This window comes from Myotis nattereri, assembly GCF_964212035.1.
Source record: "Myotis nattereri genome assembly, chromosome: 4".
Lineage (NCBI taxonomy): Eukaryota > Metazoa > Chordata > Mammalia > Chiroptera > Vespertilionidae > Myotis > Myotis nattereri.
In genome coordinates this window covers 90583184-90609512 of record NC_138079.1, presented here as the reverse complement: position 1 = coordinate 90609512, position 26329 = coordinate 90583184, and the positions used below count along the sequence as shown (strand labels likewise).

Here is a 26329-nt window from a genome sequence, read left to right as displayed (position 1 = left end):
CATACTGAGCATGACACACTTGAAAAGGTAACCTAGGAAAGACTGGCATTACTTGCCTTAGCTGTGAAGTGCAATGATTTCGTGGATACAGTGCTGTGCAGGAGCCCAGGTTAAGAACAACACTGATGAATAATAGTGGGAGAACATGACCGTATGCAGATTTCTCTCTCTTATCTCCCAGACCTCAACAGTAAACCAAAACATTGATGTGAGTTTTCTTTCCTTTTCAAGTGTGCATAGCGAAGTAGCTCAGAGTTAAAGGGACAGGTGGATTCTAAAACACTAGCTTGCTTTTCTTCTCAACAAGTGGTCCCACCTACTCTGAAGCCTTGGATCCACTGCATAACCACCGCTTTCACACAGTACTTTCCATGGAATCTTGGGAACCATGGACAAGCGGGAGAAAGATGCATCTCTTCCATGATGCCATGTTAAAACAACCATTTAGATAGATCTCTTTCTTCTAGTCAACATACCTCTTTTGGGGATACAAATCACCATTTCATTATCTTGTTGGGACAGGCAGATGGTTGTGTCTGGAATCTCCGATACAATATCGATCAACTCACAGACACCATATTCGGTGACTTCCCAGTCCTTTGAGAAACACCTAGATTTTAACCATGGGAATAGGTAAACAATTACAATATGACTTGACAGAATAACTCTTACAAGTTTTCCAAAAGAATGCTTCAAAAAAAGTGTTTTAAAATATTTGCTTTCATTTTTAAAAAATTCTCATCAACTCACCAATGATAAGCCTGAGAGAATTCTCTCACAACAACCTGTTTGCTGGCCTGGGACTTGAGAAGTTTTAGTAAATCCTGAGTAAAGCGCTTCACCTGGGCCCTGTGTGTAAGGGTCAACAAACGTTTGGAGCCCATTCCGAGAATCTGCAAATCAAAACCTGGATTACTTACACTTATACTTATAAAGCCCATGTTCACAGCAGTTCCCATGTAACAGCGAACACTTTTGGAGAGATATGTGCTGGGAGGAAGGCCAGTCCATAGAAATTAGAAGGAAAATAACCCTCAGTGCTCTAAGGACTTTTTAAGTTGGAAGCTCGTAGCTTTCTAAAAACTTAAGCCACCCTGTGTATGTCTTCTGCACTCTAAAGAAAGCTTATACAAGATGTTTTGCTCTGGACTGACTTCTTAGGAATTAATCAGGATACCAGCTACACTGGTTCTTTGGCTGAGGTAGCCAAAGTCATGGAGAAATATTCCCATCTTTAACAAATAATCCCTTAGCATTCCTTACCTGCAACACATGAGGCACTGCTTCTAATAATTCAATCAGCTTGGAATATCCATAGTCTGACACCCGGCATTGCTTTGCAAAATGGTGGTGATAGGATGGGATGAAATTACTAATTCGCATGATACAGGATGGTTGGCTCTTCAGTAAGTCAATCACTTCTCTACTGAACTGGATCAGCTGGGGGTTACCTACAGGACTTTTAGACCGCAGAAGCCAAGGGTCTAGATAGTGGGGAGAAAAAAAGAACATACATTAAGACATGAAGCATGACTTCATCGGCTGGAAGAGGTAGGTAACTAACTAACTTTGGATTCCCTTGCTTGAACTCAGTCATGACCAAGCAAATGAGACGAACTAGCTGCTTGCTTTACCTCACAGTTTCTACACCCAAGTGCGAAATAATTAACAGGCCAGCCCAACTTATTCATGGGCTGGCAAAGGCTTCCCAATACTTCTAGAAGTCAAGTTGCCAAAACAAAGAATAGTTCACCAGTGTTAACTTAAAGCATAAGTGGAAATACAAAAGAAGTTTCCAGTTTATAAGGTGGTTGTATTTCAAAGATCCAATTGTAATTTGGTCACATGGAACATACTTTCCCACAGGAACACAGTTATAAATGGTCATCAAGCAGGTAGCCCAGAAGAGCCTAATCTATCTACACTAATGAAAGAGAAAAATAGTAATTGGCGTACGACGCTACCCTTTTCATTGGCTAATCAGGGCTATATGCAAATTAACTGCCAACTAAGATTGGCGGTTAACTGCCAACAAGATGGCGGTTAATTTGCATATGTAGGCACAATGCAGGGAGGCGAAAGGGAAAGCAGGAAGAAGCCCCCTGCCATTGACAGTGATCGGAAACCCAGGGGGGAGCTAAGAGCTGGGGGGCAGGGCAAAGGCGGCCCTGGGGCCGCCTTTGCCCTGCCCCCCAGCCATGATCGGAGAATCAGGTGCCTTTTCCACCCTGGCCAGTGATAGCAGGAAGTAGGGGTGGAACCAGCGATGGGAGCTGGGCACGGTCGAAGCTGGCAGTCCCGGGAGCTAGGGGTCCCTTGCTTGGGCCTAAAGCGAAGCCCACGATCGCGGGGCCGCTGCAGCTGCGGGTCCCTGCTACCCGGGCCGGACGCCTCGGCCAGAGGCGTTAGGCCTGGGCAGGGGCGGAGCCTGCAGCCGTGGGGAGCTGGGGGTCCCCTGCCCAGGCCTGACACCTCTGCCGGAGGCCTCAGGCCTGGTCAAGGGGCCGATCTGGTGATTGGTGATTGGAGGGTGATGAGGGTCAACTCCTCTGGCCGAGGCGTCAGGCTTGGGCGGGGGGGTGGAGCAAGCGATCAGAGGGAGATGGGGGTCCCCTGCCCAGGCATGATTCCTGGGCCAGAGGCCTCAGGCCTGGGCGGGGGTCAGAGCCAGTGATCGGGGGGAGATGGGGGTCCCCTGTCCAAGCCTGACACCTCTGGTGGAGGCGTCAGGCCTGGGCAAGGGGCCAATCAGGCGATCGGAGGGTGATGGGGGTCTACACCTCTGGCCAAGGCATCAGGCCTGGGAAAGGGGCAGAGCCAGCAATCGGAGGGATCTGGGGGTCACCTGCCCAGGCCTGATGCCTGGGCCAGAGGCATCAGGCCTGGGCTGGGGGCAGAACCAGTGATGGGGGGAAATGAGGGTCCCCTGCCCAGGCCTGATGCCTCTATCAGAGGCATCAGGCCTGGGCAAGGGGCCAATCCTGCGACTGGAGGGTGATGGGGTCAACGCCTGAGGGCTCCCAGTATGTGAGAGGGGGCAGGCTGGGCTGAGGGACACTCCCCGCCCCACACACACCCAGTGCACGAACTTCGTGCACCGGGCCCCTAGTATATATATAAAAGCCCAGCAACCGAACAGAGGAACAACCAGAATGACCAGTCAACCAGTCGCTATGGCATGCACTGACCACCGGGGGCAGGTTCTCAACACAGGAGCTGTCCCCTGGTGGTGGGTGTGCTCCCACAGTGGGAGTGCCTCTCGGCTGAGCGGGATGTGCAGCGCTCCCAGAGCAGGAGCAGCCACTCAGAGGGCAGGTCCACAGCTGCTCAGCTGACTGGGATGAGCGGCTGCTTCTGCAATGGGCTGATCCCCACAGGCCACACCTCCCTACCAGTGCACGAATCTGTGCACCGGGCCTCTACTTAATGCATAAAGAAGCTGAGAATATTGCCCAAGAAACCATGGAAAGCAAGAATGTAAAACTAGCATGATATAAAACTGAGAAACTGGTTTTTGCACTTATTTTGAATGTTCATGTAAGTGAGAAGTTTTAACGGTATAACATATGGAACCCAGAGTGGTCTAGAACTGAGGTGAAAGGCAGGAGGTGGGTAAAAAGCTTTGGTATAGAGCTCCTTGGTTACCCATACCTTTCTTTATAAGGGCAGGGGGAGGTCAGGGGAGAAAAGGAGGAAGTACTGAGGGCCACAGAGAAGGAAGTGGAGGTATAAAGGCAACAACTTAGTGTTCACAGGTAGCAGGATTAGACACCTGCGACTCAGGGAATGTCCAGAACTCAGAAACACACCCAAATCTAGGTCCAAATGCCCTGGTCCTTTAAAGTTAAATCTGTTTTCACATTTATCAAAGTCAGACATGTCAAGCTAAATTAATTTCAAAGGTAAATCTGCATTCAGAAGTATTTCCTTCAAATATTTGAAATTATTTTTAAAAGGACAAGTCAATTGACAAGTTGAAAAGCTCCCCAAATTAGGTAGGTAAGTAGATTTGTTACTGTGGAATTTGGGTTTTAAATTTTTAACATAATTTATGCTGGTACTTTCAAAAAATTTAGTTCTGCCAAACCTTTGCACTTTACTAGTAGAGAGCCCTTTTATGAAAGATCAAAGGGGAGACCCGGGGTCCTTTACATTTGTTTAAGATAAAAGCCAATAGTCTTCTCTCGCTACAGATAGGGCTCAGAGGACCAGACACCCGACACCTACCTGTGTTTGGAGGAGGGGGCTTGTTGTGAATCCATTTCACTACCTTGATGCCATTCTGTGCAGTGGCAATGTTTACACCTGGAACACAGGTGATGAGGTGTTCTAAGGGAACAGCCCCTCGATTTTCTGGCAATATTTCTAGTTCACCAAACTCTGCAGCATAACAATCTGGAAAGCTGAAAAAAAGGGCCATTAAATTAATATCATGGAAAAGTAAAGCACCCACTAAACAGAAGACTTTATTTTAATGTATCCATTAATAAATAATTTAAATGCCCACAATCTGGGTTTAGAGTTAAAATTAAGGTCACTGGGAGTCCATCACGGTGAACTGACCTCTTTGATGCATTCTGATGGTAATAGAAATTCCTGAACAGTTTTCCAGCAGAGGGGGTTACAAATAAGGCAACTGGATTCCAAGTCAGTGATTCCTTTGCTTTAGTTACTACAGGCCTTAAGGCAACTTAGTCCTGCGCTGGCCCATGTTGTTCACCAGATGACCCATGGTGTGGTTAAATGAACTTATGAAGAATACTTTTACCTCTCAAATTTTGAAATCTATAACTGTTTGAGCTTATGTGTACCCTCATAGTGCTTGTGCATACTTCTATTATAGCACTTATAATCATCTCTTCTCTGTAGAAAGGAAACTACCCTACTCATTTTTCCAAAATTCAGCACAAACATTTTCTTGTTAAAATACTGAGTGAATGGACCCATTTCAGATATATTTTAACTGACTACGAGGCTAAGGACTGTTTCTTGGGGAGAGGTGTGGACAGAGAGAGATTTTCTATAAAGAGAACTAAGGTATCCCGTCACAATGGTTTTGACATGTTTGTTCACCTTAATAAAGGCACAGTGCCCTCGTGTGTCTGCAGAAGACTATGAACCTGGGGCCCAAACGTCTTCAAAGAGAGAATCACAAAAGGAATCTGGTAACAGTCTGGATCAAATTCGTGTTCACTGCAGAAAACAAAACAGTAGCAAGGTAATTGTAAGAGATCTTCCATGACCTTATACAAAAGGATTATTTCTGAAGGGAAATGGATGTTATACCTGAAATCCTTATTGGAACAATGCTGTCTGCAGACAGGCTCATGATACTCTAACTCTTCAAATATAATTGGACTGCCGTTTGTTGAGGAGCCATCATGGGACTGGGAAGACCCCAAGGGACTCTGTCGAGCTTGACTGCTGGGTAAGAGACACACCAGTCTTCCATTCCCATGTTCACGGATGGCGACTGTGTCTGTTAATTTATATAAATCTGACACATTCAACTTGTGTCCAAACCTAAAAGCAAGGAAAAAGAGATGCTGACTTAGAACGTCTTTCACTGATTATACAAAACACCTGTCCTGTTTAAGTAAAGGGCTACAACCAAGAATAGAGCCTGTCTCTTCAAAAGTAAAACTGGAATAATTCTACTATAAATTCATTCCCTATTGAACCAGTGATGCTTGGCATTCCTTTGAGTCATCTCAGCTCATTGCTCAGTATGATTATATCATTTGGTGGCTAGCCCCCAACCCTCATGCAGTTTCTGTAAATGCCTCACCTAATTTTCTGAAATGGAAAGCTATCTGATACGACCTCTTTCAACTTGGCTCCCCTTCACTTCAAATCCCTCTATATTACCTCACCATCTTTGCTCTGCTCCCCCAGAAGACGTATACGCCTTTCCAGCTACCACCTTGCCTTACCTATGCCTCAACCTAACGACTCATACTTCCACTGAGACTGGACCCCTCAACTCCTCCCCCTGACATGTGTCTTTCATACTTGGAGCTTAAATGCACAGACTCTGAATCAGGGCAGGTAGATTTGAACTCATATCCTGACTCAAGCTGTATGACCATAGTCAAGTTACACAACCACTCCGGACCTGTTTTCCCATATGTAAAATAAGTGACAATACCTGCCTCACAGTATTGATATGAGGATAAAATGTGATTCTGTTTGAGAGCTTGGCACATAGTAAGTGTTCATTAAACGACAGCTGCTCCAATGGTTTCTTCCCAGTTCCCTACACAGATGCTCATATTTCCCCTCTACCAAAGCCAGTCTCATAACTTCATCCCCTCACTCCTATTGTCCTGCTCCTGTAGAAGCACATTCTCCTGCTCTCACTCTATCTCACACGCTCCTATCTTCCCAATAATGAAGACAGCTGGCCTCTCTGGATTTGCTTCTCCTGTTTCACCATCCAGTCTGCCAACTGTTCCCTCCAGGATTTTATCCACAGGATGCTTCAGAGATGTCTCTCACATCACCACTGGCCTTCTTCTCTTCCCCAAACCTCACACCACTGCCTCAGTGCCCTCAATGTTGCAAGCCACCCCTACCTCCTGGTAACACTCTCACCTCTGAGTTCTCCTCCACTTCCTGTCCTTAGTGGCATTTCTCCCAGTTCTGCCCTTCTGTTTCTCCTCCCTCTTCTCTAGTTTTATATGCTCCCATGTCTTTCATGATCACCTTTAGGCAAATAATTGTCCTTTCTGGAAGACAACTTCTTTCCCAAGGGATCCTCCAAATGTGCAGAGGATGAATCGAACTCTTGACCAGATATTCCAATAGCTCCCTAAAACTTGTATGTCCAAAACCAAGATCAAAAACTTGTACCTCCTGAACATGTTTTATTTCCCTATTTCCAGTTTAACTATACAACCATCCTCCCAGCCATCCAGTGCAGAAAAACCTCAGAATCAAATTGACCTCTACTTTTTACCTTGCCTGCTATTTAAAACTAGTTACCAAGTCCTGTTTTACTGACAATTGAAACTACTGTGGTATCTGGTTCCTTCTGTTCCAACAGCATCTGCTCAGAACTGGGACTGCTGCAGCACTCTCCCCTCTTCGTCTCCATCCCTCTCCTGTTCATTTCATCTTAGACATGACTGTCACCAGAAGAGTCTGCCTGGAACATGGTTCCTGCTACACCTCTCCCCTCACCTCACTCCTCCAGTACTCCAGGGTTCCCATTATCCACATAAACGGTCAAGCTCCTGTTCTTTCCATCCTCTGTATCCTCAAAACATTTTCCTTTTAATGTCATTTTTTTTGGTTCTATGTAATAATGTGTGTTTTTCCTTTCCTTCCAGACATAAGCTCCTCAAGGACAAAGGCTATGTCTTCCCAGCTCAGCACTGTCCACAGAGCCTCAGCCTTTCACTCCACTGATATTTGTTGAGCATCTATTATGTGCTGGGTATCAAAGATACCTTGTTGGGTCAGATTTTGCCCTTGTCCTCCTGGAGCGTACAGTCTAGAAGATGCTCAAAATTGTTCACTCAATAAATAATAAAACTGACCAGTTAAAAAAAAAAAGTACTGTTTTGGGCAATGAGATTAAATTTGCTAAAAGTAAAAAATTTTTTAAAAATGCATGTTAATCCTTGGTTGGGTGGCTCAACTAATTGGAGTGTCAGCCTGTATACCAAAAGGTTGTGGGTTCAATTCCCGGTCAGGGCCCATACCTACGTTGCAGGTTTAACTCCCGTCAGGAGTGTACCAGAGGCAACCTATCAATGTTTCTCTCCCACATCTATGATGTCTGTCTGTCTCTCTCTTAAAAAACATACACAAAAACAATAAAAACATATCCTCTAGCACAGCTAGTGTGGCTCAGTGTTTGAGCATCAACCTATGAACCAGGAGGTCAGGGTTTGATTCCCAGTCAGGGCATATGCCCAGATTGTGGGCTGAATCCCCAGTGTGGGTTGTGCAGGAAGCAGCCAATCAATGATTCTCTCTCATCACTAATGTTTCTATGCCCCTCTCCCTCACCCTTCCTTTATGAAATCAATAAAAATATATTTTTAAAAAACAACAAAAGAAAACATATCCTCCAGTGAGGATAAAAAAAAAAAAGTATGTTAAAATCAAGAAAGAAGGCAGGGGAGGGTGGTGGGAAGAGATGAACCAATGAACTTGTATGCATATATGCATAACCCATGGACACAGACCAGCCGTGGGCAAACTACGGCCCGCGGGCCGAATCCGGCCTGTTTGAAATGAATAAAACTATTGAAAAAAAAGACCGTACCCTTTTATGTAATGATGTTTACTTTGAATTTATATTAGTTCACACAAACACTCCATCCATGCTTTTGTTCCGGCCCTCCGGTCCAGTTTAAGAACCCATTGTGGCCCTCGAGTCAAAAAGTTTGCCCACCCCTGACATAGACAAATGGATGGTGAGGGCCTGGGGGTGGGGGAAGGATGGGAACGGGCTGGAAGAGGTTTGGGGGGGGGAGGGGGGGAAGGACCTATGTAATACTGTCAACAATAAAGATTTAAAAAAAATCAAAATGTGAATTTGAACATCACTCTCTTTGTCTCATTTCCTCCATCAGGCTGCAAGTTCCTTAAGAGTTTTATCCCAGCCGAAACCGGTTTGGCTCAGTGGATAGAGCGTCGGCCTGCGGACTGAAAGGTCCCAGGTTCAATTCCGCTCAAGGGTATGTACCTGGGTTGCGGGCATATCCCCAGTAGGAGATGTGCAGGAGGAAGCTGATCGATGTTTCTCTCTCATCGATGTTTCTAACTCTATCTCTCTCCCTTCCTCTCTGTAAAAAATCAATAAAAATATATTAAAAAAAAAAAGAGTTTTATCCCAATCACCAATCAATATTGGAATTCTGGAAGTCATGAATCAGTACGAATTACATCAATGAAAAAAATAAACCTAACTTACTTTTTTTCATAGATATCTGTAAATTTTAAAAGAGGCAGACAACAGGCAGGAGCGTCCTGAAGAATAGACATGGTTTCTCCACTGTAAGACAAAATCTTAATCATTAGAGAATAAATGCTGTTGGAAATCAACAGATGATTTCTAAGTTGTACTTTAAAATTGATTAACATAATGTATATACAAAATAAATTTACCAGTTTCTGGTATATCAGAATTTATTTTCCAAAAAAATCTGAGGAAAGGATTTTAGGGACAACGCAATTAAAAAATATTAAGTCACACTGGGATTTTCCTCTGACTCAAGCATAAGGCTTTCTACCTGTGTATCAGAAAGACCCTGACTACTCAGTAAGACAAGCACCTTGTTAATTCAGAGCAAAAGGCAGAATAGTTTGAAAGTCTCCTGCTACACTGTGGTTCATATGTTAGAAATATGGGAGTAGAATTCCTGTAGTTAAAGATACAATTGAGTATATCATTTCAAATATGGTTTTAAAAAACAAAAAGGCACCAAAAATACTCAAAGGGAAAACAAAAGCCAAACTGTTAAGAGTGAATGGCTTTGAGCCATAGGATTATGGATGATCCCTCCCACCCCCCTTTGCTTCTTCTGTTTCTGAACTTCCCAAATTTTCTTCCATGAGTATTATTTTTATTCTTGGGAGGGAGAAGGGAAAGAGAAACAATTTATAATAATGAAGTGTATATTATAGAAAAGATCTTGACTCCAAACAGATATTCAGGAGTGAGTCCTGTTTTACTATACTCCAAACAGTGAGAGCCAAAGAAGAATCAAAGCTTATTCTCAATAAAACCATCACCAGATTCCTAAGATTAATATAGTAGTAATGAGAATTACAGGGCTGGGTGTCTATTTAACGTTATGGATATATCTGCAGTTGAGAGCTTGTAGATCTACCCTCTACAGACTAATCCACCTTCTACTAAGATTTGAAAAATAATATTTCACTTTCCAGGCTCATAAACTTTTATTGTCAAGGTCTACTATTTTTAGAAGCTATCTGGGTATGTGGCGTATCATTTCACTTTCAAGTACCTGCCAAATTTAGGTGTGCTTCACTTTTGGTTAATGACTTGAACAAGAGTCAAATTATTCTATCTAGCTTATTTCTAATTTATCTTTTCTAATTTCTAGTTTACTTCTAACTCTATCAATTTAGAATAAGCATTACTGCATATGTAATTACCACAACAGTTTGGGATTGTGCTAAAATCTATTTTTATTATTTATAAAATTATTTCAGGGCCAAAATGTTATTTCCTGAAATAAATGGCTTGTTTGGGTTTTTACCTCAGTAAAGAGAGTGATTTATTAGCAGCTCCTGTGGCAAGTGAGACCAGGATCTTCTTACTGCCAATTTTGTATCTGTGGAGGGTATTCACCGCACTGATTGCTTCTTGTAAGTTTTCCATTTGAACAACAGCCCTGAGCTGATAATCTGTGTGGGGGCTGAGCTCCACACTCTTCACCTACAGCAGTGAGAAAGACAACAGATGCTATGTCTTCTGATTTAAACATCGAAGGTGAATCATTAAGGGACACATTTGTGGACTTCAGTGAAGTGAGGAAACTTGTCTATATTCTGCACTTCAGCCAACTAGAACCTAAATGACCCAAGGTCAGGGACGTGACACTGGTCTGGCCAGCCTGTGTGCTCTGGCACGCACAGCTCTCTGATGCAGGCTCAGAGGCCAACACGGGCAAGAGGTGTTTAGGAGTCTTCTCTCGGCCCTGCAAAAACCTGGGGCATAGCCATTTTAAGAACCAGGAAAAGGTGTGTAATTTTAGCACACTCCACCTAAAAACTGAATTGGATACAGTAAAATATTACCAAAAACAGCCAACATTATTTTAGAATCCTATTTCTAGATTTTAGCAGCCAGAGCCAACTAAAACCCATCAATGTTTTATTTCCTAAAGTGCTATTTTAAATCCCTGCCCATGACCACAAATGCTTCTCTGCTAGGCTTCTTGCTCTCTGGGGCTGGGTCCTAAAAACTGGATGGATGGCACCACTGAGAGCAGATGAAGGAAGGAGCTCGGGCTCGTTCAGTAACACGTATCCTGGCTGTGGTTATGAGTGCTGAATTAAGTTATCTCAATTTGAAATGTCAGCAAAGGGTAAGACAAAGGCAAGAACAAGAGTGAGAGATTACCTTGCCATGCCTAGAAAATGCTTCCTGTATGAGCTGCTGCAGCTCCTTCCGGGATACTCTGTAGTCTATGTTACTGATCTGGATATCAGCACCATTTGCAAATGGGTCTGGGCAGTCGGCACCAATGCTTGAATTTGCAACACTGAAAGCAAGAGGGGACACTCTGTTTAAAAGGGTTGGAGACATGCTCCTGCTTACGACATACACAGTGAGATTATTTTTTAAGATGGCATTCTATTTAGTTTGTATCATTTAGGCTTTCTTTGAAACTATATATAGACAGAGCTTGCCACAATGCAATTTGGTTTTCAAATGTGTTTTTGTCTTCCACATATATTGTCAAAAGTACTACCTGCTGACCCCATATTAATAACCAGTGAATTATTTAATATGAAATATTCTTTCATTGGATAATTCAAAGCTAAAGGTAGAAATTATAGGCAGACCTAATGAATTGATTTTCCACTCTGATCATTTATTCTTAGGAAATTAGCTTTAGCTTGTGATAACCAATGTAAGTCCTTAACCACCCCTAGCTTTGAAAAAGCTAGATATTCTTACTCATATGTAGCATTTCTTCCCCATGTAAGAAAAAGAAGTTTTGTGTACATTTTAAAATGTAATTATAGCCCTAACCGGTTTGGCTCAGTGGATAGAGCGTCAGCCTGCGGACTCAAGGGTCCCAGGTTCGATTCCGGCCAAGGGCATGTACCTTGGTTGCGGGCACATCCCCAGTGGGGAGTGTGCAGGAGGCAGCTGATCGATGTTTCTCTCTTATAGATGTTTCTAACTCTCTATCCCTCTCCCTTCCTCTCTGTAAAAAAATCAATAAAATATAAAATGTAATTTTACAGGTCCAACATTGCCTTCATAGTGAGTCTTCACCAACTCAGCAGAACACCTACAATGCTAGAAGGAGTTCATGGGATGCCACATGGCCTTATGGCTCCTTCCGTCTTCCAAGCTTCCAGAATTACTCAGTGCGAGTGTTTAGAAAGCTTAGATAAGGTAAGTGTTATACAGATCCTTACAGTGGTTTACAGAGGCCCTTACTTCTTGTAATTATCCTATGAATAAGAATAACCAGTGTGTGTCTAGTTTGGGCCTTTTCCTCAACATGATGAGGCCATGAGGAAATGGCAAAGACATCCTCACGTGCCTCCCTGGCCAGGAACTCCAGGACAAGCTTCTTTCTCTGACTTCTGCTTACTGATGCCCACGTGGAGAAGGGAAGGATGGTGAGAAGCACTGCCCCCAAATGTTAGCTAAAATTACCTGGGGCAAGGGGGCTGACAGAAGCGGGATGAGACTTTTCTTTTACTTTATGTGCTTCTGTGTTGCTTGAATTCTTTTAAACAAACATATCTTCTATTGCACATAACCACTCCTTGGATCAAGAAGCTGGACTTACCGCGAAGACCAAGATGGAGATGTGAGCAGAGAACCGATCTGCCTGGATGCAACCAGCTTGCTAAAAGCAGACGGGTAACTCACTTGGAACAAAGTCTCCTCTTTGTTTTTTTTCTCTACAGGAGAACTGGTAACACTTCGGGCACTGAGGTTCTCTTTTCTAATGAAGGGAAAAATCAGAGGTTATTTGTTTTCCCTCACTTTGGAGAAGCAACTATGAGAAAAGAGTAAGTCAACCTACTTCGGATTGGTTTTGTAAACGGATTCTGCCAACCCGGAGTTTTTTAGTGTGGGTGCTACGACACTCGAGTTTCTGTGAGGAGGTGCCACCAGCCTCAGGTTACCCTGCTGAGATTCACTGTTTCTAGTACCAGTTTTTGACTCCAGACGGCACAGCTCCTTAAAAGAGACAAGTGCAGAAGAATTAAAAATTTAAGTACCCAAGGTGTGTCAGACCCTGTACAGAAATCATGTCACTTTGAGTTATCATCAAAATGGAACTAAAAAAAGGACAGAACAAAAGCAAGCGGGCCTATAAAACACAGAGACAAAGAAACCAAACCTATCATAAACTTCAGAAAGCAAGAGGTACCATAATTACCTGTAAACTTTTCACATTTGTGTTTTTTGCAGCAGATCCAGAATTTGCCTGCGACCCTTTTCCAGGCATGGCTTTGGCACTGGAAGATTGCTCATTTGCATCTTTGATGAGGCACAATTTTGGAATCTTAAGTTTTTTTGGAGACTTCACTTTATCAGGAATTGCATTTGAACTATTTGTTTCACAGAGTTCTTTATTTTTGGGAGTAAATGACACGATGATCCTATTCCCAAAGACATCTTCATTTTCCATTCGCTTCTGAGCCCGTTCTGCACTATCTTGGTTTATGAAGCGGAGGATTGCACTGCAGCCTGTGATGCTCAGCACTTTCCCACCACAGTTGTCGGACAGGCGTCTGAGCCTGTTGCTGACGCTCTTGCCATCTTTATTTGCTGGTAGGTTATAAACATAGAGCAGAGTGTGGCACTGCTGACACAGAGGAGAAGTGTTACAACAGGTTAACTCAAGGGCACACATTTAATTACAAAATAAGAACAAGAAATCATCTCCAACAAGCTTGAGACCTCGGATGGGAGGTAAATAATGATTTTGATGGGAGAAGGTGAACTTATTTAGATTAAAAAACATAGAAAAAGAGAACTGTATCTGAAGCTATCACTCTAGTGAATGAGACTGATGATTCAATTTCTGAATAATGTTTTGTTTTGTTTTTTAACCATAAGGAATAAAGATCTCTATAGTGGGCAATCTTTCACCTAAAATACACCTGACTTCAAGGTCTTCCAAATTAGAAAAGTGAGTGCAAACAGAAGCAGAAGGGTGAAAAATGCAGCTATAGCCAAACGGCTAAAAACATAACGAATAACAACAAAAATTAATTAGGAGGGTGGTTCAAAGATTGAAGTTGGGTCAGACTCTGGTATCCCCAACTGGGTTATCCTTAGCATGTGTTTAACCTTGGCTTGTTCTGGGTGTCAGGGAATACAGGGAGACTAGCAGCTCAAGTGCTTGGATCAGGGGCCCTGGGGTCGTCTCTGCTCTTCCATGATCAAGCTGTGTGACCTCCAATGAATTGCCTACTTTTTCTAAGTGCTGACTTTCTCCTCCCTAAGGACATTGGATGAGATCATCGCTAAGGTACTTCGGTAACTCTCCAGTTATCTAATTACATTAAAACTGCACTTAATGTATGGGATTGCCTACTCTTCTGCTTCATCTCCACCAGTGATGGCGAACCTTTTGAGCTCGGCGTGTCAGCATTTTGAAAAACCCTAACTTAACTCTGGTGCCATGTCACATATAGAAATTTTTTGATATTTGCAACCATAGTAAAACAAAGACTTATATTTATTTTATATATTTAAATGCCATTTAACAAAGAAAAATCAACCAAAAAAATGAGTTCGCATGTCACCTCTGACACGCGTGTCATAGGTTCCATCACTGATCTACACTACAGCTCCTCTCCATCGTTACTATTTCTTTAAGAGTTACATAAATAATCTCCAAGAAACTTATTAATGTTGTTCAGCATTGCAGTAAACATTCCTGTCCTGAATCAAGATGATCAGAAATGCTCATCTTGCTGGAAAAAACTCACCTTCTCCTATCATGTGGCTTAACAGGCTATAGATGTAGCAATAACCATTCCTACCTTCCTGTGCACTTGCATGACATGGAGTGCAACTACAGAAAACAGGCTCAGAGGCCTGCTGAGGACTTACATTTTAAATGCCTGAAAACTTCACAATTCCTCTATTTGACTCCAAACACACCAGTTGGTACAAACCATCACCATATTCTTTACCCAAAACACTTGAAAGCAAAAGGAATAATAACTCTTATTCCATTATTTCTATCCCTCTGACACAAAGCATTGTTAGCTATGGAGACACTGGCCAGTGGCTATTGGTAAGGTAAATCTAAGTCAATTTTAAAAATAAAAACAACATTCATACATATCAAGTCTCTGTATATTTGTAAGAGAAGAACTGAAGATTGCTAATCCTTATTTCAAAATCTGGCTAGACCTCCTATAACGAAGAGTTTCCTCTAGGCTTGGAGACCCCTTGCTCAGGGCTTCTTCAACCTCCCTAATCTAGTGCTGGAATATAGCAAAGAGAAGGCAAACTCACTTACTGGCATTTTTAGTGGTGACCTGGGGGGCAAGTCGGAAATGAATTCTTCAAATCTAATCAATTCATTAGCATGATGCAGCAGTGCTTCTGAGGCCTGGTTTTTATGGATCAAAATTATGTGAAAACCATGTCTGTGTCTCAGGTCACTAAGTTCCAAGGCAAAATTGACATCAGCTGAAAGGTAAGATACAGCCCAATCCCATCCCCAAACATTAGAAACACTTGAGAAAGAAAGACTCCCTCCTCCCTTTTTAATGTCTGCCATGAAGTAACTGCTTGAGCTAAAGCCGACCCCTCCCCCTCCCTTTTTAGAATAGGAACACATTTGATATCAGAGGAATTAGCATGGTAAGACAATTTTACCACATACTTATATTGAATCCCAAGATTACTTCTAGTCATAACAGGGAGCAAATATTAATATTTTGGGGAGTGTCAACTTTGGACATTACTCATCTTAGATTTTTAAGATTAGCAGCATTGGCCCAGGGTTAAAAACAATATCAGAGTTTTCTTTTTTTTAAAAAAAAAAAAAGAAAAAATTACATTTTCTTTAATAAACTTGGCCCCACAAGAATCCTTACTCAAGTTCCAAGGAGAAAATACAGAATTCCATGTAGACCCATTTTTATTTCCCAGACAGTTCCCAGACATAAGCATAAATATGTCCAATGTACTTCAGCCTCTTTCGGACACATTTTACTTTAACATGTTCTGGCTCCTATAATCCCCACACAGCGCATTTAGCTACAATGAGCAGATATTCCACACTTACTCGACACAAGAACCACGGTAGCTGGAGCAGTGTGCGTATTTGCAAACCTTCGGAGGCTCTGGCGGAGTTTGTCATCAGCGGCATTCTTCGCAGTAGCATTGATGTGGGCAACAGTTACCTGCATTAATTTATAATAAGGACAAATGAGCAAAGGCTGAGGTGAGAAAATCACTACACATCTTAACAGACTGTCTTTGAGGAAATAAAATCTTTCATTATTATTATTATTATTGCAACTTGAAATGGGAAAAAATTGCAACCAGGTGTCAATAATTTCAAATTTGGTTCTCCATAAGAATTGCCTGCTTCCATTATTGCCCCCCTCTCCTCTCTAATCTGCTTTTGCACTCCATCCATGCCCCTATCAGAAATTAGGCAGAGAAAAGGAAGTGAAATTTGAAGTAGTTGCATGAACTCTCACGAAGAGCTTTTACCAACAATTTGGGAATAGCAGAGATTTGATATATGATTAAAATAATATTTGGGGCTGGTGTCATTTGTCTATGCTATATACACTACGCCTTTCAGGATCTGGGGTCAGGTAGTGAACAGGAGAGGCATCTAGCCTTTAGGGAGCTAAACTGTGTTTATTCCTATTAAAATTATCAGGCTTGCTCTGGCTGGTGTGGCTCAGTAGCCTGCACACTGAAGGGTCAAAGGCTCAATTCCCAGTCATGGGCATGCATCTGGGTTGCAGGTTTGACTCCTCAGTCCTGGCTGGGATGTATGCGGGAGGCAACCGATCGATGTGTCTGTCACATAGATCTTTCTCTTTCTCATTCCCCTCCCTCTCTAGAAATCAATTGAAAAATATCCTTGGGTGAGGATTAACAAAAAAAAAAATTATCAGGTCATAATTAACAGTCTTCAAAGCAAAGAAAGTTTTGAGAGGTGCCACAACTACATGCAAAACACAACAGATTAGTTTTTATAAAGAACATAAGTATATAATTTTAGACACCAATATGGCATATCAATGGAATTACTTGTCTAAGAGTCAAAAGAACTGGATTCTAGTTCCAATTTAAGAGAACAGACTTTGGGGTCAATCTGGATTTAAATCTTAGTTATCTACTTACTGGCCATGTGATCTTTAAAAAGTTGCTTAAGTCCAGCCGGTATGGCTCAGTGATTGAGCATCGACCCACAAACCAAGTGGTCACTGGTTTGACTCCCAGTCAGGGCACATATCCGGAATGTGGGCTCAATCCCCATTAGGGGGCATACAGAGGAGGCAGTGGAATGATGTTTCTCTTTTATCGATGTTTCTATCTCTCTATCCTCCCTTCCTCTCTCTTGATTTTAAAATCAATTTTTAAAAAAAGTTGCTTAGTCCTAACCGGTTTGGCTCAGTGGATAGAGTGTCGGCCTACGGACTGAAAGGTCCCAGGTTCGATTCCGGTCAAGGGCATGTACCTTGGTTGTGGGCACGAGGCAGCTGATCAATGTTTCTCTCTCATCGATGTTTCAAACTCTCTATCTCTCTCCCTTCCTCTCTGTAAAAAAATCAATAAAATATATTAAAAAAAAAAAAGTTGCTTAAGCCCTGGTCAGATGGCTCAGTTGGCTGGAGCATCATCCCCATACACCAAGGTCATGAGTTCAATCCCAGGTCGGACACATAAAAGAATCAATCAATTATTGCATAAATAAGTGGAACAACAAACTGATGCCCTAACCGGTTTGGCTCAGTGGATAGCTCGTCGGCCTGCAGACTGATGGGTCCCGGGTTCAATTCCGGTCAAGCGCAAGTACCTTGGTTGCAGGCACATCCCCGGTAGGGGGCGTGCAGGAGGCAGCTGATTGATGTTTCTCTCTCATCGATGTTTCTAACTCTCTATCCCTTTCCCTTCCTCTCTGTGAAAAATCAATAAAATATATTTAAAAAAATGTTTCTCTTTCTCTTTCTGCCCTCCCCCGCCCTCTCCCGACTCTCTCTCTCAAATGAATTAAAAAAAATTTTTAAGTTGCTTAACCACTTTGGGGGTCTCAATTTCATTCGTAAATTTCAGATAATAAATCGTATGAGCCTTGTTCACAGAGCAATTATGAAAATCAAAGGAGCCGAGACCGGTTTGGCTCGGTGGATGGAGCGGCGGCCTGCGGACTGAGGGGTCCCAGGTTCGATTCCGGTCAGGGGCATGTACCTGGGTTGCGGGCATATCCCCAGTGGGAGATGTGCAGGAGGTGGCTGATCGATGTTTCTCTCTCATCGATGTTTCTGGCTCTCTATCTCTCTCCCTTCCTCTCTGTAGAGGGTCGGTAAAATATATTTAAAAAAAAAAAAAAGAAAAAAAAAAAGAAAATCAAAGGAAACCATTATACAAGTATATCACTAGTCACATACGAGTAGCATTACTGAAAAATTAGACACGATTACATGATTGCTAGTACAGCAGGCCCTCAAATAACATCATTTCGTTCAATGTCATTTTGTTGTAACACTGGTGAATTGCTATAGGACAGCCTTCCTAATGCCACGACCCTTTAATACAGTTCCTCATGTTGTGGTGACCCCCAATTTCATTGTTACAAATTGAACATAATTAAAGCATAGTGATTAATCACAAAAACAATATGTAATTATATGTGTTTTCCGATGGTCTTAGGTGACCCCCAAAGGGGTCGCGACCCACAGGTTGAGTACTGCTGCTATAGGAACTTAACTCTTGTTTATATCTATTAGCCTATGGGGCAAAACTGGTTTCATTATATGTCATTTCACTTGAAGTTGTAGAACCTATTGACAATGTTAAGTGAGGATTTACTGTACTTTAGAAATAATCTTTTGCTAATTTCCTTTATTTCCAAATGCACATTAAATAAATTTTGAATTGTAATTCTTTGAAAGAAAATCACATGTACCTATTCTTCTACCATAATAGATTAAAACTGTTTTATTTTTTTACCTGGCAATTATTCAGCTCTTGAATAACTTCTTTGTTTTCTTTACTGATGTCACAAACACAGATGAATTCTGCTTCTCTATGGCCTTTAAAAAACTTCTCACGGATTCTATGTACAACAGCAGAGGCTGAGCGGCCAGAGGGAACTGAGCAGTTTTCAATATCCCAAAAAACTCCAATGGGGGGTAAGTTTTCCAGCAGCTGTCCGGCTAGTGCAACTTCTGGTGAGCCTTAAGAAATGTTAACACTTTCAATTATACATAATGAAAAAGAAATGGCAAATTAAAATAAAATAGCTATCATTCTTAGTGGCAGAAAATCAAAATAATTGATGGATATTAATTTTAAGGATACCAACCTCACTGGTTGATCTAATAAAACAAAAACCCCCCAAGCTGTCAGAGTACCTCTTAGCAATTATTCCTATTTTTCAGAAGAGAACAAACTAAAAAAGGTTAATTTACTTTAAGCCCACAATAATCCATCGCAAAGCCTGAGCCATCCTCATGCTGACCACTTATGCATCTCTAAATACTAACACGTAGGTGAATGGATGCTGCAGCCCTGGGATCCGATTTCCATGCTCTGCCCCATTGGAAAGAACAATGAAGAGGTAACAAAAGTTTTTACTGTCGCTTTCAAATGATTTTTAGTGCAGCATTAACATCTGATTTAATATTTTTTAAATGTTTTTAAAAAATAAAATATCACATTCGTTACTTTTGGGGAAAATGCTCTTAGGTTTTCAAATGTCATTTTTCACCAGTCATTACCAAACCTTTCTAAAGACTTACAGCTTCTAGAGAGTATACAATAAATAAGTGTGATTATTAGCCTAAGTTGACACTATGTCCCATCCAGTACTTATTTCTCCTAATGTACTCCCCATTTTTCTACACACAACTTCTGATTTCAATTAGCCGCAGCCCAATATAAAGGGCAAATGAGCCCAGCTGGCATGGCTCAGTGGTTGAGCATCCTTGACCTGTAAACCAGGAGGTCACAGTTCGATTCCTGGTTAGGGCACATGCCTGGGTTGCAGGCTCAATCCCACTGTGGGGCGTGCAGGAGGCAGCTGATCCATGATTCTCTCTCAACGTTGCTGTTTCTCTCTCTCTCCCCCTATCCCTTCCTCTTTGAAATCAATAACAATATATTTTTAAAAATACAAATAAAGGGCAAATAACATACTGATCTATAAAAATAAAAATATTTTTACCAAGAGATGGAAATGGACACTCACATACACAGTAGCTTTAGAACCACAAGGACTCTTTTACAGGCAATGCACAGTTAGGATATGATATTGAAAACTACTTAAATATGCACATTTATACCATACTGTCATTTACCAAATTTCGAAGCAGCTTTGTCTAGACTGGTCGCCAATAACAATGTGGTCTCCTTCCCTTTGGTTCCACAGCCATTACACAGAGGAACAGTAACAGGTGCAGTTTGAGTATTTGGAGGTGGTATATTTGGCCAGACTTTAGCAGCAGCAATTATACTATTTCTTGCCGGCTGTTTTAAAAATTTTTTTTAAAAAGGTTTCAGATATATCATTTCAGAATTATATACAACAACTGAAAACACATTCCAAGTGTTTCTCCTTTCCAGATGCTAAGCTAACCTCTAATAAAATACCTTTTCAAATAATCTTTCCTAGACTATTAGTTATCAATTCATAAACTCACTCGAAGAAGTGACTTGAAATGATCAGGAGAGAGAGTCACATGATCAGACCTTTACATTCTGGGGCATGTGTCTGCTGCAATGGAGACCTCAGACACACTTTACATAAAGGGAATTAAAGTGTTCACTTAAACACAAGTGGGATTGAGGCCAAGTTTCAAGTTCCTCAAATTACTACAAAAGGACAACATGCAATTACCTACATTACATGAATGGGTTCGTGTACAGGGTGTCATAAGAAATCACAATTGTGCTGTAGCCTTTAAAGACAAAACAGTACACGAGGCTTTGCTGAACTAGGTTTACACGTACAAAACAGATTTATCTCAAGAGGCCCTAACAGGGTAAACTATATAAATAATTACTCTCTACCTATCTGAATGGTCCCTCCCATTTTACCCATAGCTTTGGGACCAGCAGAAGTTATGCTCATGGGAAGAAAGCGACATCATGGAAGAATCTTCAACCCCATGCAAAATAAAGGCTTTTCAAGATATATCCACTTTAAAAATGTCATTCCTCAAACCTCAGCTGCCCCCAACATATCAAATAAAAAGATACAAACCTTGTTTAGACAGTCTTCGCAGTAAAGGGAGCCCTTTAAACACACCGGAGGGACCACATTTAGGTGCAAAGAGCTGGTGCACAAGTGAGGTGTTAGCTCCGACTGTGAAATGTGCTCTTCCAAATGCCCTGGAGCCCCACTTGTGAAATCAGAACAGGGGAAATAGCCAGCAGAGGTGCAGCCCTGGAGAGCCGGGAACTGATGTAGCTTGTGCACGTTACCATGGCATGACTGGAAATGGAGCTTTCCACAACAGGGCAGGTGTTGGCAGGAAGAGAGGTTACTTTCTGGACACGTGCTGGGAAAGTCACTTGCAATGCCGGCCATACTGTTCCTAGCTAAGGCATTCTGGAGTGAAGGTGAAGACTGAAAAGCAAGTCCTGACCCTACCTGGCATGTGATTGTCCTGGTGCTCTGTGAGTCTAATACTGTGCCCGTATGAATCAAGCTACCAGTACCTCCGCCACCGCCACCGCCACCGCCACCACCAAAACGCATTGGTGAAGTGGAGGGTTCATTAGTGCAATGAGCACAGCAGCTTACTTTGGGGACAGTTGGAAGTTGTATTTTAGTTTTCTGAAGAGAATGAGTATCTGGAAGTGGAACTGCTGGAAAAAGTTTAGAGCCAGTATGAAGGGGAGATGGTACATCCTTTAATTCCACAGCAACTTTCTTGTTCTCCATGTAATCTTTCTGAGAAAAAAAAAATCAGAACACCAGTTAATTTTATGAGGTCAGAGATTTTTGGTTACATCCTATTGAATTCAACAATGGAAACGATTCGATCCTGTTTATACCACTCAATCATGAACAAACAAAATGGAATACTAACTAAAACCAGTGGCATTCTTCAGAGAGGCCTGCAGGAGGTGAACATGGAAAGACAACCAAAGGCAAGACTGTGTTCTTCCGGAATTTTAAGAGACTAGGGTAGGGGTCTTTGGTAAGCCGGGTTAATCATCTATGTCCCAGTTACCTCCTTTTGATAACTTCCCCTTGTCTCACGGCATCTTCTGAAGACAAAATAGGTGGTATGAAAACAACACAGTCACAGCAGCATTCAATAAAGATGGCTTAAAAGCAAAGTGCTTTGCAGTAAAATCATTAGGGGTTTTAGTAAGGTTCTTCAGAGAAGATTCCAAGCACTATGGATGAGCTCAGCCATCTCCCCAAGTGACCCATCTGTGGAAAAGTCTATAAACGTGTTGCTGATGACATTTAGCAAACCCTAGAATATCATGGCCTAAATCCCTAATGCCAACAATTATTCTGCGGTCAGTGAAAAAAATTAGGATAATTAGAAAACTGGGAAGAGATACAAGAGAAATAGTTTGTCACATTCCTCCAACATAGACACAGGAGGCCAGTAAATTTATAAAGGTTGTGGTATGGCGTTAGTGTCAGAGGCCTTGGCTTGCATGTGATACTCAGCAGTTTTATGACCCTGAGTAAGTTACTTAAGCCCTCTACACTTCCATTTCCTCATCTTTCAACTGGGAACAACGGGATGTACTTCTGACAACTGTTAGAAGGATAAAATAAGATCATGCACATAAATCTCTCAGCAGAGCTCCTGGACCCTGAAAGGAGATCTAACTAATCAAGAGCCTTTATGGACTGACTGCAGGCTTTACCAAGATGAAGAAGATGCCCTCGTATAGTGATTGAGACATGCTCATCCCTGGAAGCATAGAAGGGTCCATCTGACTTCCATGATTTCACTCCTTTTGCTGTGATTCTATATTCATTCAGGAGAAATCTGGATTTTCAGTTAGATTTTTCTTAAAAGGGAGGTAACAGCAATGGGCTGACCATCCAACAAGCACTATATTCTGCCCTTTTGGTAATTACAGTTCAGGCTGGAAATGAATATGCTGCCATTCTGATTTATACAAATCTGGCTCTTATGGCAAGGTTATTGTGAGTTGGTACCCTTGAACACACTCAATTCTGAATGCCACTGACAAAAATCAAGTGTCTGGATCTGTTCCTAGCTAATTTGGCTCAGTGGATAGAGCATCAGCCTGCAGACTGAAGAGTCCCGGGTTTGATTCCGGTCAAGGGCACATGCCCAGGTTGCAGGCTCAATCCCCAGTAGGGGGCATGTAGCCAATCAAGGATTCTCTTCACCATTGATGCTTCTCTCTCTCTCTCCCTCTCTCGTCCTCTCTAAAATCAATTAAAAAATATATATATTTTTAAAAAATTTCAGAAGGCTACAGTAAAATAAAATCTACTTTATATTTTCTCCAATTGTATTCTACAATGTGGATTTATCTTTGAAATCCATGACTTTAATGAGAAAAAAATCTTCCCAAAATGTTAACATTAAGTATTTAAAGCATCTACTGTTATTTAAGAGTGGACATACAGGAGTTAAAAAATTATGCTCATTGAGTCAGGAATTATAGTAATGTTCTACAAGAAGTAATATAATTAAGATACCAGGAAAACTCAGCACAGACTCCAGGGAGAGCAACTGCCCCAGAACAGATGGGGCGCCCACCTATTTGCATTAGGAATTGCTATGTCCTTAGTCTGGCACATAGTTACCGTTTGGGGACTAAGTGGTAACATCTGCTCAGGACGAGAAAAGCAATTAGAGAATTTCCAAAGCCATGGCTTAGCACCATTATCTTGTTGAAGCCGTCCGAGTGTTCTACTACAGGAGTTCTCAGTTCCGTTTCCTTCCATCATATAGCCACACAAAGTTGTTCAACATTCTTTCACCTTTCTTTTCTCTCATTCTTCCACCCTGTTGAGAATGAGATTTCAATGTTATTTATATGCATAAGGACAAATTTTACTATTAAAATGTGAGACTGCAACTATATTAATGGTGCAATGGCTCCCAACAAGTAAGATCTTAAGGAGCAAAAGTAGAATGGCTTTCAAAGCATATTACAGGTTACTAACATTTGGTAAACTTGGTTGACTGTTTATGCTTAAATTCTGACTGCATCCACCTGTTTTTTTAAAAAATCGGCCTCTTCCATTTCTCATGTTCTATAATTCTTCCAATAAAAATGAACTCCAGATGAGCCCTATTTCTTTTCTATAGACAGCCATGCTTGAGAGAAGTAGCCAAATCTTGGACACCTGCATATCCCGAGTGAAAGCTCTCCTCTTCACTTAGCTGGCGACAACCTCCTCTAGCCCTGAGTAGACGTTTTCTATAGTTTTTCTTAATTCTTCTCAACTGTCTTTCCCTAAAGGCTCTTCTTATGAGAGTCAAAAAGTTAACAGTAGAGAGCATGTAATTTTTAGTAAAAGAATAACTATATGTCTTCATTACCAGTTATGTAAGATTCTGCAATTGATTTAATAACAACTTATCCCACTGGTCTTTGATATCAGTATGGAAGGTCCACATTATGTGGCCTCTGTGGACTTTTGATTTTTTTTTTCAATCTTCCCCAGAAGATATGGTGGGGTTTTTTTAAAAACTGATTTTGAGCGTAAGAGAGAGAGAGAGAGAACTATTGATATAAGAAACATCAATCAGTTGCCTCCTCGAAGTGCCCAGACCAGGGATCAAACCCGAAACCTAGGTATGTACTGTGACTAGGAACTGAACCAACAACCTTTTGGTATACAGGATGACTCTTCAACCAACTGAGCCATCCGACCAAGACTTTGAATTTGATTCTGCTACAAAACAAATCAAACCAATTTCTTAGTCTGTGCAACCTGGTATACCAACAAAAATCTAACAGAGAAATCTCAAGTCACAGACATGCTGTATCTACTCCAGTGCAACAACACTTAAACAGTACAATAAAAGCAGATCAAATCAGTAATAGTCATTGGGCATGGAGGCAGCCAGCCAATGGTAAGGACAACTGAATCTCATTTCCAAGCCCCGCCATTATACCCCAACAATCACCTACTCTTACCTACAGTGGCCACTTTAAGGTTATTAATTTATCTTTCAGAAATGTAACCTGGGAATATAGAAAAGAATTCCTTTTAGCTATCTCTCTGATATGATCCTCGTTTTAAGCAGTTTTAACATCAACATAGTAGGGTGAGGGGAGAGATGATGATACAAGTGCCATATTTAAGGTATAGGAGGGCTGATCACATAAAGCAGGGGTAGGCAAACTATGACCTGCCAGCCAAAACCAGCCCACTGCTTTTATTTAAATGGCCTTTGAACTAAGAATGTATTTTACATTTTTAAATTCTTAGAAAAAAAATCAAAATAGCCGAAACTGGTTTGGCTCAGTGGATAGAGTGCTGGCCTGCGGACTGAAAGGTCCCAGGTTCGATTCCGGTCAAGGGCATGTACCTGGGTTGCAGGCACATCCCCAGTAGGGGGTGTACAGGAGGCAGCTGATCGATGTTTCTAACTCTCTATCTCTCTCCCTTCCTCTCTGTAAAAAATCAATAAAATATGTTTTTTTAAAAAATCAAAATGTTTTATTACACAAAATTTTATGAAATTCAAATTTCAGTGTCTATAAACAGTTTTATCGAGACATGGCCACACTCATTTAAGAACTGTCTATGGCTGATTTTTGCACTATAATTGCAGAATTAAGTATTTGCAACAGAGACTATACTGCCTACAAAGCCTAAAATATTTACTATTTGGCCCCTATGTTGAAGCTACAAAACTTCATTAAATTTTGGATTCTTCCTCGGTTCACAGTGTGGCTAATTTCTTCCCTATATACCTCACAGCACTACTGGGGGTGAAAAATATTAGATAAAGGAGCCTACCATTTGATTTCAACACTTCATCACCTGTGCCAAGCACAGGGCTGGCTACTTAGTATATACTAAATAAATATTTTTACTTTACCTAGCTGTTTATAATTAGGAGTTAATTTGGAGACAGAGATGAGGTTAACTACCACAATATTAGTACATTATGCTACTTGTTTTTCCTCTTAAATACAGGTTTAATACCTCCCACAATCTCCTCTAAATCATAAAGAATTTGTGATATTCAGGATATACACAACTTCAATGTGTTCTCACAAACCTCTTCAAGGCCAATCCTGAAAGTGAGCTGACAGGTAGAGTACAATATAGTTTACTAAGCATTTTTATTTAACATTATTTCTTCATTCAGCAAATATGTACTTATTACCTACACTGTAGCAGGCCTACGATTGGCACAGGGATACAATGATTAAGCCACATCTTACAGAGGAGAAAACAGAAGTTTA

At 41.5% G+C, this 26329-nt stretch overlaps 1 protein-coding gene across 1 annotated transcript in view; it reads right to left on the bottom strand.

The window, feature by feature from the left end:
* Positions 1–26329, bottom strand: part of MARF1 (meiosis regulator and mRNA stability factor 1) — a 42838-nt gene that overhangs the window by 14993 nt on the left and 1516 nt on the right. Inside the window, exons 2-19 of the mRNA XM_081088932.1 lie at positions 23706–23907; positions 21153–21845; positions 20248–20416; positions 18899–19125; positions 15990–16107; positions 15216–15388; positions 13116–13544; positions 12756–12913; positions 12516–12674; positions 11105–11246; positions 10239–10417; positions 8927–9007; positions 5287–5523; positions 5074–5193; positions 4228–4403; positions 1264–1484; positions 751–893; positions 477–610 (exon numbers count right to left, since the gene is read on the bottom strand). Of these exons, the coding sequence (XP_080945058.1) occupies positions 477–610; positions 751–893; positions 1264–1484; positions 4228–4403; positions 5074–5193; positions 5287–5523; positions 8927–9007; positions 10239–10417; positions 11105–11246; positions 12516–12674; positions 12756–12913; positions 13116–13544; positions 15216–15388; positions 15990–16107; positions 18899–19125; positions 20248–20416; positions 21153–21845; positions 23706–23849 (3703 nt within the window). The 5' untranslated portion in view covers positions 23850–23907. The remainder of the gene's footprint in view (positions 1–476; positions 611–750; positions 894–1263; positions 1485–4227; positions 4404–5073; positions 5194–5286; positions 5524–8926; positions 9008–10238; positions 10418–11104; positions 11247–12515; positions 12675–12755; positions 12914–13115; positions 13545–15215; positions 15389–15989; positions 16108–18898; positions 19126–20247; positions 20417–21152; positions 21846–23705; positions 23908–26329) is intronic.